This window comes from Apodemus sylvaticus, chromosome 5, assembly GCF_947179515.1.
Source record: "Apodemus sylvaticus chromosome 5, mApoSyl1.1, whole genome shotgun sequence".
NCBI classification, from domain to species: Eukaryota; Metazoa; Chordata; class Mammalia; order Rodentia; family Muridae; genus Apodemus; species Apodemus sylvaticus.
The window spans coordinates 8,749,214-8,768,117 of record NC_067476.1 but is presented as its reverse complement, the minus strand read 5'-3'; the positions used below and the strand labels follow the sequence as shown (position 1 = coordinate 8,768,117).

General features: G+C 51.6%; 1 protein-coding gene across 5 annotated transcripts in view; it reads right to left on the bottom strand.

Moving 5' to 3' along the window:
- Rapgef1 (Rap guanine nucleotide exchange factor 1) overlaps positions 1 to 18,904 on the bottom strand; it is a 122,474-nt gene that overhangs the window by 2,461 nt on the left and 101,109 nt on the right. For all 5 annotated transcript variants that reach the window (XM_052182019.1, XM_052182021.1, XM_052182018.1 and 2 more), the window contains 12 exons: positions 16,277 to 16,362; positions 14,071 to 14,182; positions 12,650 to 12,725; positions 7,065 to 7,149; positions 4,956 to 5,048; positions 4,077 to 4,262; positions 3,567 to 3,651; positions 3,337 to 3,431; positions 2,000 to 2,078; positions 1,777 to 1,878; positions 1,207 to 1,304; positions 440 to 568 (listed from right to left, as the gene is read on the bottom strand). In XM_052182019.1, coding sequence (XP_052037979.1) covers positions 440 to 568; positions 1,207 to 1,304; positions 1,777 to 1,878; positions 2,000 to 2,078; positions 3,337 to 3,431; positions 3,567 to 3,651; positions 4,077 to 4,262; positions 4,956 to 5,048; positions 7,065 to 7,149; positions 12,650 to 12,725; positions 14,071 to 14,182; positions 16,277 to 16,362 — 1,226 coding nt within the window. The remainder of the gene's footprint in view (positions 1 to 439; positions 569 to 1,206; positions 1,305 to 1,776; positions 1,879 to 1,999; positions 2,079 to 3,336; positions 3,432 to 3,566; positions 3,652 to 4,076; positions 4,263 to 4,955; positions 5,049 to 7,064; positions 7,150 to 12,649; positions 12,726 to 14,070; positions 14,183 to 16,276; positions 16,363 to 18,904) is intronic.

The following is an 18,904-nucleotide window of genomic DNA, read 5'->3' as shown; positions in this document are numbered from 1 at the left end:
CCAGGCCAGAACCTCTCATAGGGTGGCTCCTCACAGCCAGCCATCCACCTGTGGGTCACGGCTACCTAAGCCAGCAGGTACCCAGCAGCACTTGGGAGCAGAGCAGAGTCTGAGCAGCCCACTCTGCGCTTGGGCCTCAGTCAGCACCAGTGCACCAGCAGTGCCTCATGGGAAGCCTGGCTTCCCTGAGTTCCCTGAGTGGTGCACCCAGACTATCCTGAGTGGGTGATGTCGAAGCCTGCCCCTTCTGCCTTAGAGCCAGGGAGGCTGGATTGATAGGCTCCTTCTTGTGGCCTGGGAAGTACCTGCTTCCTGACTTGTAACTGGAGGACAAACTGGGTAGGGCCTAGGTCAGGGAACAGGGACTAAACTCTGTCCCGCCCCTTCAGGCTGTGACCCTCCCTGGAGTGGAGCCAAGCTGGAACCCGACAGCACTTACGCCTGCTGGAAGCACCGCATGCTGTCCAAGATGTTGAACTGTTGCCACCGCTTGGAGAAGTTTACTTTCCCGTCAATATAGTCTGGGTTTCCCAGGTGAACGAAGGTCAGGTCTTGCAGGATCAGACCTCTGAGGGGACAAAGGCACAGGGCAGTTGATGTCTTGGGGACAGAGTTACAAGGTGGCTATGTGCTGGCTTTGCCACCAGGACCCGAAGACAACTGTGGCCCATGACAAGCAGCTGCTGAACCCCAGAGCAAGCTAGGGCACACGTTTAGGTGTTCTTCTGACCCACATGAAACTTTACTCTCTACTCTGGGTCAGAACCCCTGTGGATCCCTTAAGATTGCGCTCAGTACCGACAAACCTAGAGTACTTGTAACCCCGAGGCAGTGGTTGCTAATGCCAAACTGTTGACTGAGCAATCAAATAGACGAAAGTCAAAGTTGGGGGCTGGAGTTGGCGCAGTGCACGCCTGAGTGTGCTTACTGCCTTTGCAGAAGGCTTGGGTTCCCAACACCCACACGGTCACTCATAACCACTGCTAACTCCACTTCCAGGAAATCAGGAAATCCCATCTTCTCTTCTGACATCTGTGAGCTACTGTACATATGTGGTTCTCTCTCTCTCTCTCTCTCTCTCTCTCTCTCTCTCTCAGTATATAGTAAGAGATCAAATCAACAAAACCCAGTAAAACTGACAGGGACCTGAGATGTCTGTACTGTCAGGTGAGGTGACTGAATGGCTGAGGGAGGAAGACAACTCACAGGTATGGGATACATGGGGGCTCCACCTCTGAGAGGGCAGCCCGGTAGGCTCGGAAGGAGGACGAGCTGTCAATCAATGTGCAGTACTCAGCCAGGCCCTGCAGGATAGGGGTGAGTTAGTCTTGATGCCCACAACATGACAGACTCAGGCCCTGTGGAGGCCTGCTAATGGTGTCTGCTAACCCCTGTGGCAGGGTCTCAGGCCTGTGTGCGATGCTCTGTGGGGGGTATGAGCACACATCCTCAGAGAGACCCTTCTCAGGTGCTCACCTGTCCTTCCATCTAGCCCCAGCAGGCCCAATGCGGTGCTGAGCCTAGAGCAGCCACTTTGGATGAGTGGGCTAAAGCATGGACTCTACAGGCGAAGCTGAGACCCAGGCACAGGGACAGGTGACAACCCCACCACCAGCCATGGAAGCCCTTGGACCTGCTGACTGGACAGAGAAGGCACTGGAATCTGAAGTGGGAGAGGCAGAAGTCTTGGCCATATAGAGGTGAACGACCAGATGGGGACCCTTGCCTGGTCTTGCTCAGGTCCACCCCGGCCTGCCCAGACTTCCCACCACCTACCTCTGAGGTCTGCCGCTGCCACTCCAGTCTGCGGATGGGGGCTGAGTCTAGCGCTGAGAGGATGGCCAGGTAGGAGTTGAAATTGTTGAGCTTGCGCAGGTGCTGTAAGGAGAGGCAGTGGTGAGGGAAGGGGTAGGGCAGCGCAGGGCTGGGCGGGCGGCGCTGGCTGGGCTCTCCTCCTCGGTATGGTGGGAGGGAGAGCACTGGGTACGGAGCCAGTCACCTTCATGATCTTGATGAACTTCAGCAGCAGCCTCTCCCGGTCCTGGGCCTTCTCCTGCAGCATGATGATGGATCGCACCCTGCAGGAAGGGGCCCGAGAAGCGACAGCTGAGTCACCTTCCTTCACAGGCTCAGTGGCCCTGAAGGATGAAATGTGTGACCCTGTGCCAGTTGTCACAAGTTCTTACCCACCAGGAGCCCAAAGCCTGAGCACGACCCTGGTCCTGGTTTCAGGGCGTGCACTATTCCAGGGTCCAGAACAGTTCTCCTTCTGCAGAGGAGGCTTGGGGACTAAAGAATCTTTTCAGCAGTGAAAGGCATCGTGGGGCCTTGCTGCCGGCTCAGAAACCGTCTGACAGAGGAGTAGGAAGCCACTCTGCCAGTCAACGGGGGATGGAAACTCAGAACCTTAGCAGGAACTGAGGCTGAAATCTAAGGCAAGCCCCACGTTCTTCTGTTGACCTCAGGGTGGCCTTAGTCTCCCATGGTTTACAAAGGCCACTGCAGTGTTACTTGGGGGAGGTGCTATACTCTAATCACCTCCCCTATCCCGTAAAGAACACCTGTGTCAGGGACATGTCAGAGACCATGGCTCCAAAAGATAAGCAGGGCCTCTCTGCCCTAGAAGCCAGAACACTTAGATTGGAGTGGTGACTACTGCTGAAGGACGGGCGGGTGTCTCCCATGCCAAGAACACAGAGAAGTAATGAGACTTTTCCCTAGGGCAATGGGAGGCATGTGGGGCAGGGTCAATGCAGTAGGAGGTGGAGGCACCTGGTCTAATCTTGAAATGGCAAAGTGACCAACCAGGTGATAGACACACCGCTGACCTCCATTCTGCTTTAAGACTCAGACACAAGCTAGGTGGTGGTGAACACCTTTAATCCCAGCACTTGTGGGTAGAGGCTGGCAGATCTCTGAGTTCAAGGACAGCAGGGCTATGTAGAGAGACACCCCTCCCCCCTCAAAAAAAAAAGAATTTAGGTACAAATCAAAGCCTTAACAATCCACTCCTTTGCTCAGCAGTCGGCCTCCATCAAGCAGTCAGGTGAGCTAATGTCTTACAGGAACTGCGGAGGCATTGAGCAACAGCAATGAAAGGTCAGTCAGCCAGGGCAGACATTACTAATCCATCTGGCTTACTCTTCCCTGCTCGGCTACTCTTCCCTGCACTGTAGAGCCTATAATGCCAGCTCTGCCTTCTCTCTGCTGCCCACAGTTCAAGGCCAGTGCCCACAGACTCTGGAGAGATCCAAGGACTGACCACTCAACCTCTGCCAAGGAAGCCTCGACTGTTCCATCCACACCACCCGAGCAAGTGCTGTGGCCCTGTCTCACCAGTAGGACATGTTGTTGAAGTGCTCTGTGAACTGGGTCAGATTGGGGCTCTTCTCCTCATTCTGCTCTTTGGCCCAAAGCAAAACTTCAGGAATCTGTGTGGAAACAGAACAGGCAGCACTGCAGTCTCTGGTGCTCCTGGGTCGGGTGTGGGTCTCTCCAGAGAGACAGCCAGCAGCCGCTTCCAGGTAGAGAGCTAGCTGCCTCCCTGCAGGGCCACTCAGGCATACCTCTATCTTATAGAAAAGCTCGGCGTCCAGCAGTGTCAGCTGCTCCGCTATCTCGTGGCTGTGGAAATCATGCAAGGTTCCTGGCCTGGAACACAGCATGAAAAGCATGGTTGGGACAAGGCTGCAGGCTTTGGCTCCAATGTGCCCTTCTAGGCCACAGGCTGCACTCCGGGTGAGTGGCCCCCTTCCTCTGCTCCTCACACCTACCACCCGCCACACCCCACCAGCTGGGCAAAGAGCAAAAGAGAGACTTCCCAGGCTTACAGGAAGCCCGGATGGTACGAGGGGTAGCAGCAGTGTTGTGGGAGTTCGGAGCTGACCAAAGCCCAGCGCAGTCATCTCCTATCTATGCAGCTCCATTTGTTTTTTGGCAACACGGGATTCCTTGCTCCACATGGACCATGAGGAGAGGCCCAGCTTTGGGTACCCAGGGTCTGTCCCTGAGGCACTTAATCACAGGGCTGTGGGGAAAGGCAGCTGCTGGGCTTGGCTGAGATGCTGGCTCCTCACCTGGCTGCAACACCCCTGGCTGCCAGAGGCTGGTCGGAATGGGCACACCTGAGCAGCTTCTTCTGGTCCACCTTGTCCAGGATGTTCTTCCGGAGAACTCTGGCCAGGCTGAGCTCTCCACTGCATACCAGGCGGAAGACTAGCTCCATCAGCAGCTTCAGGATCTCCTCTGTCAGCTCCACCAGGCTGAGGGCCAAGGGCACTTGGTGAAAGGCAGGCCGGGGCCCCAGTTGAGGATGCCACTCACGGCCTCCACGGCGCTGGGGGTGGCCTGCCTGCAACAGGTCCCTGCCAACTCACTCAACACACTTGCTGCTCTCTGCCTCAGAGAAGTTCCTGGTCTAACACAGTGATGAGATGTCAGGCAGGCGCCTGTAGAAGACCGTCATCTCCACTGAGCTCCTCAATTTCTTACCTTAACATTATACAGACACCGTACAAAAGCAAGATGCCACTGGAAGGCAAGGATTCAGAGGTGGCACCCAGAACAGGCTTAACTAAGTATGGAAATGGCAGGAGTCGTGGAGATGCCTCTTCCTCTCGCATCCGGCCTCCACTTGGCCCCACTATGCTATGAGTGTGTCTTACTGTGAACTAGTCCTAAGATAACACAGGAAGAAGAGTCCCAGATAGGACAGGGACTCACCCTACAAGGAACTCCAGACCTAACACCCACCCCACCTTGGTCTGAGGGTCTGATACTCTCAGGGCTGGGAAGAGCAGTGGGCACACACACCCAGCCCACAGTGGGTAGAAGGTAATGTTTGTCTGATCCAGGTGAGGAGGCCTGCAGCCCTCTGGCTTGCTATCAGCCTGCTGCAGTGCACACAGGCGTGAACATCTGCAGCCACTGCAGGGAGCCCGGAGCCAGGCACTCACCAGAGCTCGTCCACCACTCGCACCAGCACAAAGAATGTGTTCTTGCTCACTCGCTTCTTGAATGTGTCAGCAAAGGGAGAGAACTTCTCGTATGTGAAGTATGGGTTAAGGTTCACAGGCAGGATCTGCATGGAATGCTAATTTTACGCCCCCCTCCCCCAGCCACATGTGATGCTGGGAATCCTGTGAGTGAGGGCTTAGCTTATGGAAGTAAAGGCCTGTCCTGTGTGCAGTGGGAAAGTGCAAAGCCACAATCCAGCCCGGGGTACTGGCTTCAGAAGCTGTGCCTTCTGGTCTGTAGGACCGACTGGCACCATTCATGATGTCTGTGTGTTGGGCCAGAGTGCTGTCACAGTGAGGGTCATGATGTGGGGACTCAGGTAGAGGGTCCCTGTGGGCCCAGAGAGTGAACAGGCCCAAAAGGCCTCGCTCTGCATTCTATGGGCTTCCGTGTGCAGATCATTTCTCCAGCCATATGGCCACAATGGTATGGTTATTCCTGGGAACTTGTGCCTTGGAAAGCCAGGCTGGCCCATCGTCCTGGGGGCAGGAGACCTGCAGGTGTTCCTCTAGCCCATGGTAGTCCTCACAGCTGACTCCTGACTGCTGAATCTGGGGGTCTACTTTGGGGATGTCAGCTTCCTGCTGCTTGCTGCTCTGTCCCCACCAACTCTCCACATCTCTTCTCATTCCCCCATGACCCCTGACTCGGGTTTGGCACTCAGGGGGAGCCACATGGAATGGGTGGGGCCTGGGCCCCGAGACGTGAGGAGGAGATGCTTCCATGAACTTGCTGGTTGAGGCCAATGGGGAAGGGATGAGAAACTGACCTGGGAGCAGAGGTAGGAGGTGGGAACACGCAGGTCAGTTGCCCAGTCTTCATTTCAAGGGTGCCATTATATAATAGAAATAAAAATGGTCCCACAGCCAAGTGGGATCCCACATGTAATGCATGTTAGGTTTGACATGTTCCTGGCAGATCTAACAATCTTTCAGCTACAGGCTCTAGCAGGTGCTCAGAGTCCACAAACAGGGAGTGGCCACAACTGTGCCGACAGCCTACAGTTAGTCGGGGTCAGACTGAGCAGAGGAGGTGTGGAGGAGCCCCTTAGAGGGTTTAGGGCACACAGGAATGTAGAGAGCTGCCCAGTGGTAGCAGCTGTCCAGCAGATGGCAGTCACAGGCTATGTGGCCAGGAGGTGGCCTAGTAGCTGGTTTCCAGGTAGGCCAAGGACAGAGAAAGAGGAACAAGCAACCAAAGTGCGTTCTTCTAAGACCGCAAGGTCTTGTCCATTAACACAGGGAGTGCTGATCCCCAAGGGTGAATCCTGAAGTGGGGCAAAGCCTAGCTGTAGTGGAGGAGCTGTCTGCTCTCTGACCAGGGCAGGCAGTAGGGACCAGGTCTGCCTTGAAGCCTCTTAGTTTTTTCCTCCCTTTTTCTCTTCTCTTCTTTTCTCTCTTCTCTCTCTTCCTCCTCCTCCTCTTCTTCCTCTTCCTCCTCTTGGTTTTGCAAGACAGGGTTTTTCTGTGTAGGCCTGGGACTCACTCTGTAGACAAGGCTGGCCTTGAACTCAAGAGATCCATCAAACTCTGCCGCCCAAGAGCTGGGATCAAATGTGTGCCACAATGCTTAGCTGTTCCACTCTTAAGCCCACTGGTCCCAGCCGCTGAACACTCAGGGCTCAGTGTGAGAATCTGCAAGAAGTTCCCTGGTAGGTCCACCTACCCCTTCCTTCTCCCAGCCCTTCTTAGTCTTTCCAGAACCACCCAGTGGTCCCATCCATCCCCGACAGTGCAAAAGAACCCTGTTCCAGGCCCTCCATGTCATTTCACATTCCCTCAGTCATTTTGTGAGTCAGTGCCAGGATACAGCTGGTGGGGGTGGGAACCAGGGCCCCACTGCAAAGGTAACCGTGCAATCCTGGGTCTTTAGGGGCCTGCCTCCATGAACAGGCTGGGTGCAGCTAACCTAGGAAGGGCTGAGAGCCCGAGGGCTGGTGGCACTATGCAAGTCAGTTACTTCAACATGCTCAGCCTCAATTTCCTCAATGACAGTTTCAGAAACAGTATAAAAGCAATAAAGCCGGCCCCACAGGCGGGAAAGGATATCGGTACTGCAGCTTCTTGAGGAGCTCCTCGGGGCTGATGAAGGTCCTGTAGGTGGTCAGGAAGGCTTCACAGTACAGTACGAGGTCTGCAGGGGTGCAAACAAATCATTAGGTAGGGTTCAGGGTGTGGGCTGTGACTCACAGTGTGGCGCTCATGCTGGGTCCTGAGAGCCAGGCCAGGGAGAAAGGGTTAGGGTCCTAGGTCTTTGATCTTACAGGTACTGGCTACTACTGATGGGGAACCCAGCAGAGAGCTGAACAGAAAGATGGTATAGAGATATATTGCTCTAACACGCCTCACAGGATACTCAAATTCTGACTAAAGTGGGCTCCACGGGAATCTTGGGTTTTTATCCTGCTTGGCAAAATAAAAGGCCTCAGAACAGACACATATAGTATTTTAGTTTATTTCATTTGTTTTGAATTGTTTTAACTTTCAAAATGGGTGTGATCTGTGGTTATATTATTCCTCAGGGGGAGAGGTCAATATAAAAGTTTTTCTGGTTACTGGCTCAAGGATATGCTGTTTTGGGAGAAGGGTTTTGTCTTTGCGTTTTTTAGAGAAGGTGATTAGTGTCTATAAATCTTCCAGAGTAATATGGATCAGATTTGATAGAGGGAGGGAGACCCCCAGAAAACTAGATTCTAGAGAATCAAACAAAAAAGTTATCTTGATGATACTAAAATTTTGTCTTGACATTTGTCTACTACAGAATATACAGCCTTGGTGAGTATCATCATCAGACACGCTGAACTGGGCTGCTTGAAGTCCTGATGTCTTGGACTCTTAGTGGGATCCAATCAGGACACAGACACCAGAGACTAATACAAACTGTTGGTTGGCCTTCTTAAGGCTGACCAACTCTCCATTTTCCGTACCTTTCCCCCTCTTCAAAAATATTTCAATGCCCATATTCAGCTTGAAGAAGTTATGAAGAGTTGTTGCCTAAGTTCCCTGGGCTTTGGGGCTGGAGGTAGTTATTCTAAGGTTGCCTTTCTAGGGAATTTGGAAATGGCCATAATTGGAACAGGGAGGAAATAGCTAGAATTGATTATAATAATAATCTCATTTGGTAGAAGTCTTTATAATTGCTATGACATTGAAGTCATAATTTCTTATTTTGGTACAGAATTTATTCTGATGTGAAAGCAAGGTTTTCATTGGTATAAATTTCTACTATTAATACAAAAAATTTCAAAGTGCAGGGCTTAGACCCAGTCCTTCTATAACTGTTACTATAAACTGGTCTGAGATGTTCAAGCCTATGAGTTAAGGGCCAAATAGCAAATTCATGGCTGAGTTTACTGTTAGGGTGTTTTGAGATATTTTAATCAGAACTCGCTGCGGTAGTTAATGGAGAACAGTCCAGATTACTTTATATAGACAGCTGTTTTTTTTTTAAAAACCGTCAGAAACCCACAGATGTGACATTTACTGTTATGTATTCACTTGTTGTTGAGACAAATCTGTTCCTACAGCTCCCTATTCGCAGATTCAAAGAAGCAGCTGAGCATCTCTACCTCCAGGTGAGGCTGTGCATTTGTGGCCAGGTCACCACTGGGCAGAAACTGCCAGTCTTTCCTGCAGACTTGTACTGTCCTTGAGAGAGGACACAAGTTACAGGTTAGGACAGCTTAGTTCTGCAGAGACAGAATAGGCTAGTCCTTAATGATCCCTGTTTTTCAAAGGTCTGTAAAATGATCCTGGGCCAGAAGGCTGAAGACAGATGCTCAAACTTCCTGACTTACTGGGGCTGTTTAGGTAGGCAGCTGTTTCTACAATTTGTCTCAGTTCTGGAAGCTGTGTTAGACTTCCTATGTCTTCAGATAATGTTGGCTATTCTTGGATTTCTGATGAAAGTTGAAAGACTACTTGTAGTCTCATAGCCAACTCAGACTATTTACATTGAGAGAACAGATTTGAGGGGATGGTTTTCAGATGACATATAATCTAAAGCCAGGACATAAGTCAGGTGTACAATTATATCTTTTAAGTTAGGACAGATGACAGAGTGTTCTATTTAATTGACAAAAATGATGGACTGGGTGTTAGGTCTATTTTGTACTTTATAAATTACAAAATGGTAATAGTTGTGCTCGATTTATATCTAATAAAAGTCTTTTAAGTAGATAGAAAGGTGAAATGTTGTGGATGAGCCTGGTGCTGTTTGTATTTTGATGTTAATTTCACTCTCCTGGGAGGGGCTGCGGATGAGGAGTGAGCTACATACTCAGGTGACTCCTTGTAAACCATCCCCTAATGAATAAAGGTGCCAATCACTGGGCCGGTAGGAGGGATTTCCCGGTTGGATAGAGGGGGAGTGGGAGGAGGGAGAGGGGGTCCTTTTGGACAGGATAATGAGGGGTCAAGATGTAGCTACCAGTATCTCTAGATGGCAAATCCTGGTAGATTTGTCACCAACCAGAGGATTTAGATTTAGTAAGGCTTACAAGATTAGGATTCTAGTTGTTGTGCCCAGCGTCTGAGTTAGCACTGTTTCTGAACTAAGTTTGTGTGGTATTTTCCTTCATGCAGCGGATGCTCATGAGAGAAAGGTTTTCTCAAGAAAGAAAGGTATGGTGGCAAAGTGTAGGTTGGCCAGATGTGCACCACAAAGGCTGTGGGAGTTTTGAAGCATGTGGCTGGTGTGGTAGCGACTCGCCAGTGGGAACTTAAGAGATCTGGGTGGAGAGATTTTGGGGCTCTGAGTCAGAGAGTCTCCACGAGATAAGAACGAGCCAGCAAGACCACTGGGGCTAAGAGTAGCTAGGTGTAGCGTGGGAACTTGTCGATCTTTTTAATATTTCCCACAACAGAGGGTCTCAAGGCTCTGTGTGGCATGTCATGCCATCACACTGTGTACTCTTGCATTTGGGGTGTGGGGGTCCTGGTCCCTGTGCTGTGCTCAGCCTCACAGTTATACTCTAACCAACTCCCTGTTATGTTGGGACTTTCTAGGAAGAGCAGAGCTAGGCCACCTGTTTCTGGAAGAAGGGGTACAGAATCAGAGTGACACTGCCAGGAGCCAGTGGCCTCTTGCAGGGTGTGTTCCAGGGTGCTGGTGAGCACTAGAGCCATACTTCACAGGCTAGAAGGTAAAGACTCACGTGTGAGACAAAGAGTAGGCCAGACATGCTGGGTAGCAGTGGCACACTTTTAATCCCAGCACTTGGGAGGCAGAGGCAGAAAGCCTCTGAGTTTGAGGCTAGCCTAGTCTACAGAGTGAGTTCCAGGCAGCCAGGGCTACAGAGAAAGTCTGTGTGTGTGCGCGCGCATGTGTGTTTGGGGAGGGGGAAAGAGTACGCCACACTCAAGGATGGCTGTGCTGTGCTGTGCCATGGTGGACACAGCATAGGCCTGCTGGTACTAGAGTTCTTAGCATAAGGTAGCTGTGGCTCTGGCATCACCTGGTGTTTTGGTGGGAGCCTGAGCCAAACTCTACAGGGCTGTCTTAGTTAAGGTCCCTTTGTCCCCAGTGGCCTTCAGAGTAATGGAAGCTTGGGGGCCAAGTAACAGGCCTAGCACAAGGAAGGGACAGGATCTGAGCTTGGGCCTAACATCGTCCCGACTTGGCCCTATCTACACATCTCACAGAGTCACCCGAGAGGAAGGCCATGCTGGCAAGTGTGCCCTTCTTCCTGCTTACTTGTTTAATTGGCTTGGCTCTGCCTGCCACATCTGAGTCCCAGACATACGAGCCATGAAGCCTCCCAGGGTCTTTGAGTCACTCATACACCACTGGTGCAGGAAGCCACCTGCCCGAAGAACTTTGCCATCTGCCATGGACACCATGTCAACACTCTGATGTGGCTCATGGCCTCTGTTTCTGGTAAGACTCCCAGGTAAAGCCAATTCTGGTTCTGCAGGAACCCCAAATCCTATTGAAACTTCATTTCAAAAGCCTCCCTTCAGCAGACCCAATGGGTAGACCAGAAGGCTTTGGGGCTCCCTGTCAGAGAGCCCTTTGGCCTGGCTGCAGCTGGCAGCGCAGGAGAGTTAGTCTTACATGACCTGGCCAGAAGCCAGCTCATATCCTAGTCACTTCTAGATAAGTATCAGGTGAAATGGCTACTTTGCCAGGATGTCCTGAGGTGCCACTGAACAAGCCCTGGGCACTGTCTGTACCTCCAGCCCCCAACAGGTCAGGGAACCAAGGTCCTAGGGGAAAGGCTGTCCCGTAGCTGCGAGGCTGTGGTAGGCTTCAAACTGACTGCCTTTCTGTCATGGCTGAAGGAAATGGGTGAAGACTAGCTGAGGGCTCAGATGAAGGTAAGTTTGTATGAAGTCTTCCTGTTTCAGTTTCTGCCAGGCAAAAAGTTTTTGTACTATTCTCTTAACTCAGAGTTTCATAGAACTTTGGGTCCTAGTCATTTCAAATAAACACAAAGCTGACTGGCTTAGGGTTTTAAGTCCGGAGTGATTTTACCTATAGTTTAGTCAATTTTTCAGAATTTCTTTTCTTTTTCTTTCTTTCTTTTAGTTTTTTTGAGACAGGGTTTCTCTGTGTAGCCTTGGCTGTCCTTGAACTCACAGGGATCTGCCTGTCTCTGCCTTCCAAGTGCTGGGGATTGATTCCAGGGCCTCATTCATGGTTAGGCAAGTGTTTTCTCATTGAGCCATAGCCCTAGCTCTGGTTTTTGTTGTTGTTTTACAACATGGTCTCTCCATACAGGCCTGGGACGTCACAAATTCCGAGATTAAAGGTGTGTGTGAATATCCTCTGCAAATCCTTTAAAGACACACAGGAAGAGGGTCCATGGGACACATACCCTGCCTCAAAAAAGAAAAGAAAGAAACGGAATACTAACAAGAAACTGGCTGTGGCCTGAGGCAGGCTCCGCAGGCTCCTGGAGGTAGGGCAGCGGCAGGCCTTGCCTGACCTGGGCCACTGGTGCCTTCCTGTGAGCCCAGTCTCCCCGCTTACAGAACTGTACGGATGGATGGTCCGTCTGCCGGCACAGCCTACCTAACAAGTGCTCCCAGTCCTGGCATGGCCTCTGCTTTTCCTGCTCAGATGATCAGGATGCAGAGAGGATGGCAAGGTTGGGGCAGGTCCTGGACAACAAATTTTGTTCCTAGGAACTTGTTAGTTAACTATGTGAACTAAATACATTGAAGAATTTAAGTAATGACTTAAATATAAGGAAAGGTAGAAGGGGCTGGCCATGTGCTACTGTAAAAGTATTTTTTTCTTTTAAAAAACGAAAGGGTCTGAATCCAGATTCATCTATTTGAATCTCCTGAGTGCCAGGATCATGGGTGTGTGTGTGTACCACTGTGGCTGCTTTAATTTTAATACCATGGTTGAACATGTCATTATCCAGTGGGCTGCCCTTGGAGCACATAGTAGGTACCAATGACTGTTCTCATCCTCAGGATGCCCATAGGGCAAGGGCATCATTGTCTTTACCAAGAGAAGACATGCATGTACAGTTTTGATAGTATCAGGGTCTCTGGACCAGCCTTTACCTACTTTACCCTGGTACCATCAGATCCAAAGTTCAACCCAAGAGAGATGACAGTACAGTGTGGTCATGTGATGCCTTTGGTGGGATACAAATCCAGCACAGTGGGAGCTGCCATACCTTTTCTGTCTGTCTCAGTAGCATGGACCAGTAAGATGTCTCCTGAACCTCCACGAACATCAGGCCCATCATCACCCTGGAGTAAAAGAGCATGAGGCAAGGTTGAGATGATAAACTCACCGTGCTTCAGGGACCCTGAGTCACTTCTGATCCTAGCTCAGCAGCAGTGGGCAGCACTGTGTACACCAGACAGCGTGGGCAGTCTATCCGCTCCCATGGCTTTTGTAGATGTGTACTGGTCAGAACTCTTACAGAAAACTGGGCACCGAGGAAACTGTCCAGATGCTGTGAGTACCAGGCTACACCACCTTCCAGAGGCCACACGGGGCCAGAGCACTCTGGGCTCAACCCTACCTCTCCCTCCTGGCTCATACTGAAAGGTGAAATTCCAGAGAAGAAAGGCAGCCTCTAAGCCTGGGAGGCAGGAAGATGATGTCCAGGTATGGCCCTCTTCACACACACCTGTAGTAAGTTACCTTTGGGCTTAGTCCCTTTCCAAAGTAGAAGCAGGACTCATCTGTGGGGACATACCCCACAGCTGTTCTCTGGTCTAATGACAGAGCTGTAGGTGGGGCTGGGACTCTGAGGGAGACAGAGCCAATATCCTATCTTTGAATCCCATGGACTGCCATTTCCACGTAGACTTCAGAGTTCTGAGTGTTCTGGGTTTCCCATGTGGGACAAGGTTGGCTACGCTCATGACCCGATCTTCCAGAAGGTATTTAATTTTTCTTTCTGCAGAGGCTCTGCCCAGATTCTGCTAACCCTATCAACAGCCTGATGGTCTAAAGTGTTGACGTCTTCCTCAGGATGGCCCAGGTACATGCATAGGGCAGCACCTTTCCTACGTCTGTATGTTATAACCTTCAAACCAGTTCCCAGATGCGGAGCTTCTCAGGGGCCACGATGTCTGTTAAACCCTAAGTTCCTAGAACTGTACAGACACGAGAAAGGCTCCTGGGCCAGCTTCTTCTTATCTCCTGACATGTCTGGGCTTATCCACAGGGCTACGCACACAAGCCACAGCTTAGCACCTAGGCCTCTGCTTTCTTAACAGGCAGAGACCAGGAAGGGAAGGGGCTGTGTTACTCACAGCACACACTGCTGAAGGCTTCCTATGCAGGCTACACTGAGCACTGCTGGGTGTTTCCCTAGCATTGCCCTCAGAACTACCTGCATGGAGCTCAGAGAGGCTTTATAAGGGCTAAGTTCACTTCTGGCAAGAAAGGAACAGTGAGCTTTCCCTGGAACCATTTTTTAGCCTGGAGCCCAGGAGCTGAGATGCTGTCTGTCTCAGGTCTCCCCGCTGGACACCCAAGGGCGCACTGCTCTGAGATGCTGTCTGTCTCAGGTCTCCCCGCTCTATTCTTCCTCCCCTCTTGGTTGGTGGTTATTAAGACCAAAGTCTGGGGAACCCTCACCTCTTGCTTGAGTGTCAACCTGGCCATAATTTCATTGTGGTCAATGAGGGACAGTTCATCCACTTCCTCTTCTGACTGGGCTGACTCCAGACTATCCAGTGACTTCGGGGACCTGGGAGGAAGAAATGATTGGTGCTGGAAGTGTCAGACACACCCCGGGTTCCATAGTCCTGGAGGCCTTTAGGTTGAGGCAACACAGGTGATGGTTAATCTTAATTGTCAGCTTAATGAGACCCGAAAGGAGTCAGGCCTCTGTGCACGTCTTAGGCTAGGAGAGGTGGGAAGACCCACTCGCTGGGCGGCACCCTTCCCTGGGCTGGAGTCCTGGACTGTCTAGAAAGGAGAGTGAGCTGAGTAGTAGCAGGCGCTTCCTGACTAGATGCAGTGACCACTTGCCTCAAGCTCCTGCTTCTGGGACTTCCCGTCACTACAGACTGTGACACTGAACTATGGGCCAAAGTCAACCCTTTCCCCAGGTTACTGCTACCTAAGACACCTGTCTAAGGAGAGGCCAGGGTGTAAGAGCTGCTCATGGACAAGTCCTGAAGAGCCATGTGACAACCAGACTCTTGGCCCTGCCTGGGGACACTTCTGGTCTCTGGACCTGGGGATAAAGGACTAGGCTGTTGAGTGAAAATGGTCCCCCTGAGCTCTGTAATGGTTTCAGCGATTCCTTGCCTCACCCCTTCACAGACACACAAAGGCAGCACTTGAAGGGAAGGGAAGTAAGAGGGAGAGGAAGGGAGGCTACACAGTCCTCCATGTTACCCCAGGCCCATGCTTAGCAGTCAGAAAAGCTGCCAGAGTCAGTTTTCTCCCTCCAGCACTGGGTCCTTGGGACCCAGCTTGGCAGCAGTGCCGCCGGAGGAGCCTGTACCCTCAGTCAGAACACCACGGGTCAGCACCAACACCCCCAGGCTTGGGAAGAGCCATGCTTTGCTGCCATTTTAGGAGGCCAGCCAGTGGTGTGGCCCTCACGAACGGCTGACACTTCCTGGCTTTCTGACCGCCAGGGTGCTCATCTTTCACCATCAGAAGTCTGAGGAGCAACGCGGGTAGCCCTTGGGAGAGCCTCCCTTAGGAGGTGGGGACCTGAACATCTGAACTCTGAACATGACACCCGATTCCACTGAAGCAGGTGACAGAACCCACAGGCTGCTTTGGCCTAGCACACACAAGCGTTTCTGGCCAAGTGTTATACTAACGCTTGAGTATAACCCAGCCTGGAGGAGTCATCAGGCAGACTTAGGACTGTGAGAATCCAAGAGTGGACAAGATGCAAGGCTGTCCAAATGCTTGTAGGTCTTTGCTTCTCGTCTTTAAAAAACAAAATAAAATGAAAAACAAAGCCCTCTGAATGCTTGCCCCAGGCCTGCCACCGATAAGCCAGAAGTCAGTTTGCTGGGCTTACTAGTATTAGCTAGTAAGGCCTCAGGCGACCTGCTCTCAACTTAAAAGAAGGAAAAGCCTGAGCAGCTGGTGTCTCACAGGAAGGCGGCTCCAACCTCGAGCGGCAGGGATGCGCACGGGCAGCTCCTTCAGCCTGCACTAAGTGGTCCAGGGAATTAGCTTCCCTTCTGCAAGCCTGAATACTCTGAGAACAAGGGAGGGATGAGGTGTGTAAAGGCACTGCAGATCTGTGAGTCATATAAGCTGCCCCTAGGAGGGGCTGGGCTATAGCTCAGTGCTAGAGCGCTTGTCCAGCATGTGTGTGGCCTTAGGTTAGTCCCTGAAAGGGGAGGGGGAGAGGAGTATGGGGAGGACTGAGATTTCTGGGTCTGCTTTCCACATTACATGAGGGAACTGTTTCTGTTGCCATGTAACAATGATGTTGCAATCACTGTTCTCACCTCTCAGGAGGGTGTGATGATTATCTGGGACTGAGGGTCACAGCACCTGTAAGCTCCTTTCAAAATGGCTTAGCAACACAACATATGTATTTATGACTAGAAATGCCTACAGTGACAGGTTTGTGGGTGGGAAGGTCTTACACTTCCGATGTATGGGACAGTAGACAGCACAGGTTTCAGCAGGAAGGAACACTGCACGCTGCAAAGGCCTTAGAGAGTGGGTTACTAGTGATCGCTCAGTTTCCTTGTAGTTCCCACCCCGAACAGGCAGTTCTGAGGACCAGAAAGGTCAAAGACACAGGGAGTCGCTGAGCGACCACTGCTCTCGGCCTGCATACTACCTGCTTTATTCTTACCTCTCCCCATTTTCTCTGCTCTCTTTCCCAGATGCACTGCTGACTGAGGGATCTCTGGGATGTCCGTCCTTCCCAGATGGCAGTTCCTGCAAAGAGAAGGCATGGTGGCATTCACACAGACGGTCAAGGCTGGGGCAGTCTGTCTTCTCAGCATTATGGGGCAGCTGGTGGTGGGAACAAGCTAATGACGAATGAAGTTAATTACTGGAAACACAAGTCTCCTGGAGAGCAACACTTTGCCTTTGGAGAGAGGGGAGGTGCCATTCCTTCTAACATTGTGCCTGTCAGCCTGGGCACAGACACTGTCCCCACTCTCTGAAGGAGTGCGGGGTGCTGCGCTGAGTACCCTGCATGCCTCCATTTCCTGCAGAAACCAACTGCTAGGACCTCCAGTGGCAGAGAGTGGACTTGAACTCTTAGGAGGAGGTCATCAGTTTCCAAAGCTTATATTTTTAACCACTACACCCAAACTTCCCTGACTTCTTAGAGTCTTCAGGGTTACGACCCTTAACCAGTGACAGTTCAGTTCAGAAGTCCAGCTGTCCAAACTCACAAATGTGACCTGTCTTGGGTGGATTTACTGCCTCTGTACTCACTCACAACTCAACTCTACAATGTTTCTGGGCTGTCCTGGAGGTGGTGGTGAAGAAAAAGTCCTTGTGAATCCAGGGACTGTCACTAGGGACAGTTCAGTGGGGCTGGCAGAGGGGGCTGTGGGGCCTGGGCACTGACTCCCTAAGTTCGGTGCTGCTGGTGACACAAGTCACCAGAGGGTGGGGATACTGGCTTAGCTCTCACCATCAGGACCAAATCCCACTAGAGAAGTTTAGGGCTATTCATGGGATGGCCATAATGATCCGGCCGGGCTTGCCAGGGCACTGATTCCTTGTCCTTGACAATCTGACCTCATCCCCTAGAACTTCTCATTCAGTTTCCTGGGGACAGTGACCTCTGACTTCATCTCCTACAGGAGCTTCTCATTTGGTCTCATGGGACGGTGACCTCTGAAGTCTCTCAATTTGCCCCTGTTTTGCTGAAGCCAAATTTGGAAAGCCATCTGCTCAATAGAAGGTTTGCACCGTGAGGCCACAATCTGGACAGCAGCATAATCCAGCAAGGAGTCTGCTCTCAGGAGGGGCAAGTGTGGATATCCAGCCAGGCGCCCATCACTTGCCCTGCTTCCTTGGGAGTAGCTGAGGGCAACAGGGCATGCCGGGAAGAACTGAAGGGCAGGAGTAAAGCATTTCTTGGAAGAAGGGATCAGCACTGAGGGATGAATGGGAAGAAATTCCAGGGAGCAGCTGGGGCTGGGCCAGGATCCAGTGGTTTCTAGGACAATCATTCAGCCAAGTTCTGAAAAATGCCACACTCACTGAAGCAAAAGCAGGACAGACTTCTACCTGGAAGCCATGTCCTCTCCCATAGGATGGGTTGGCTTCCAGAAGGCCTCCAGGGGCTTAGCCAATAGGAGCAGCTGCAAGACAAGCGACCATGACGGGGGCAGTGGCCAGCCCATGCACAAGGCCACCCACCGAGGTTACTTACTCCTCGAGAGGGAGCCAGCTCCTCGCTGGTCTGGCCAGAGGGGCGCAGATTGACATATTCATCCCCACCAGCTTCCTCCCTGCTGGCCTTTTCGCTCTGGGGGAGACAGGGTGAGAGGAGACAATGGCCTGGGCCCTCTCTTTCCCTGGCAAGTGTTTCCCCAGCGCAGAGGGCAAAGCTGCTCTCACACCTCTTGCTCCTGAGCTAGCAAGGCCCTAGTCTCCTGCTGTATCTTCTTCCAAGTGTTTAGAGACATTCTGGAAACTCCCAGAAAGCTGCCCCACTTGTAGCAGAGCCTGTAGGGGTCCCCAGTTTGTAAAAGGGCCTGCAGAGGTCCCCAACTGTAGCAAGGCAGGGGTCCCCAGGGCAGGGGACAAGAAGCAACAAACTTGACAACTCAAGATGTGGGAAATGTCTCCAACTGTCAGACCCTTTGTCTATCTGTCCCCTCCACTGTGTAATGCAGTTCCTCTCTGTGTTCTGATGAAGCACGGGCCCTACAAGCAACCTTACCTGTTTCTTCCACTCTACAAGAGTCTGGACCTCTCCACAGACACACAACAGAAAGCTCATAGTGTTTTCTATCTCATCTTTGTGAAAATTTACTGTTCTAAATGGTCACTAGCCCAATTCCCAGTGTGATAGGAATTCTACACAAAAGATTTGGTTTCTGTTCTGGAAACAAGTGGATCAATCAGAACTCCATTTGAGGTCCCCATAGGTGCCAATCTACCCATGCCTGAGTAGCCTCAAACCAGCAGCATCTGGGGCTGCAGGAGGAGGACAGGCCCTCTCTGGGCAGTAGTATCGTGTTCTAAAACCCTGCAGGCCAATGTGCAGACGCGCACAGATGTGTGTGCCAAGTTCTCACCGAGTCAGTGAAAGAGGTTTCGGAAGGAAGGCGGACAGGGTTTCCATGAAGGCTGCTGTCCTGAGAAGACGAGAGAGGCCCGTCCACGGTGCTGGGAGGCGGACTGCTTACGGTGGGCACCGCTAAGTCCGAGCTCTGGGACGCGTGGACAGGTGGGAAATGTGGAGAGGAAGAGGAGGTAGGCGGAAGGAAAGGTTGGACGGAGGCTTGGT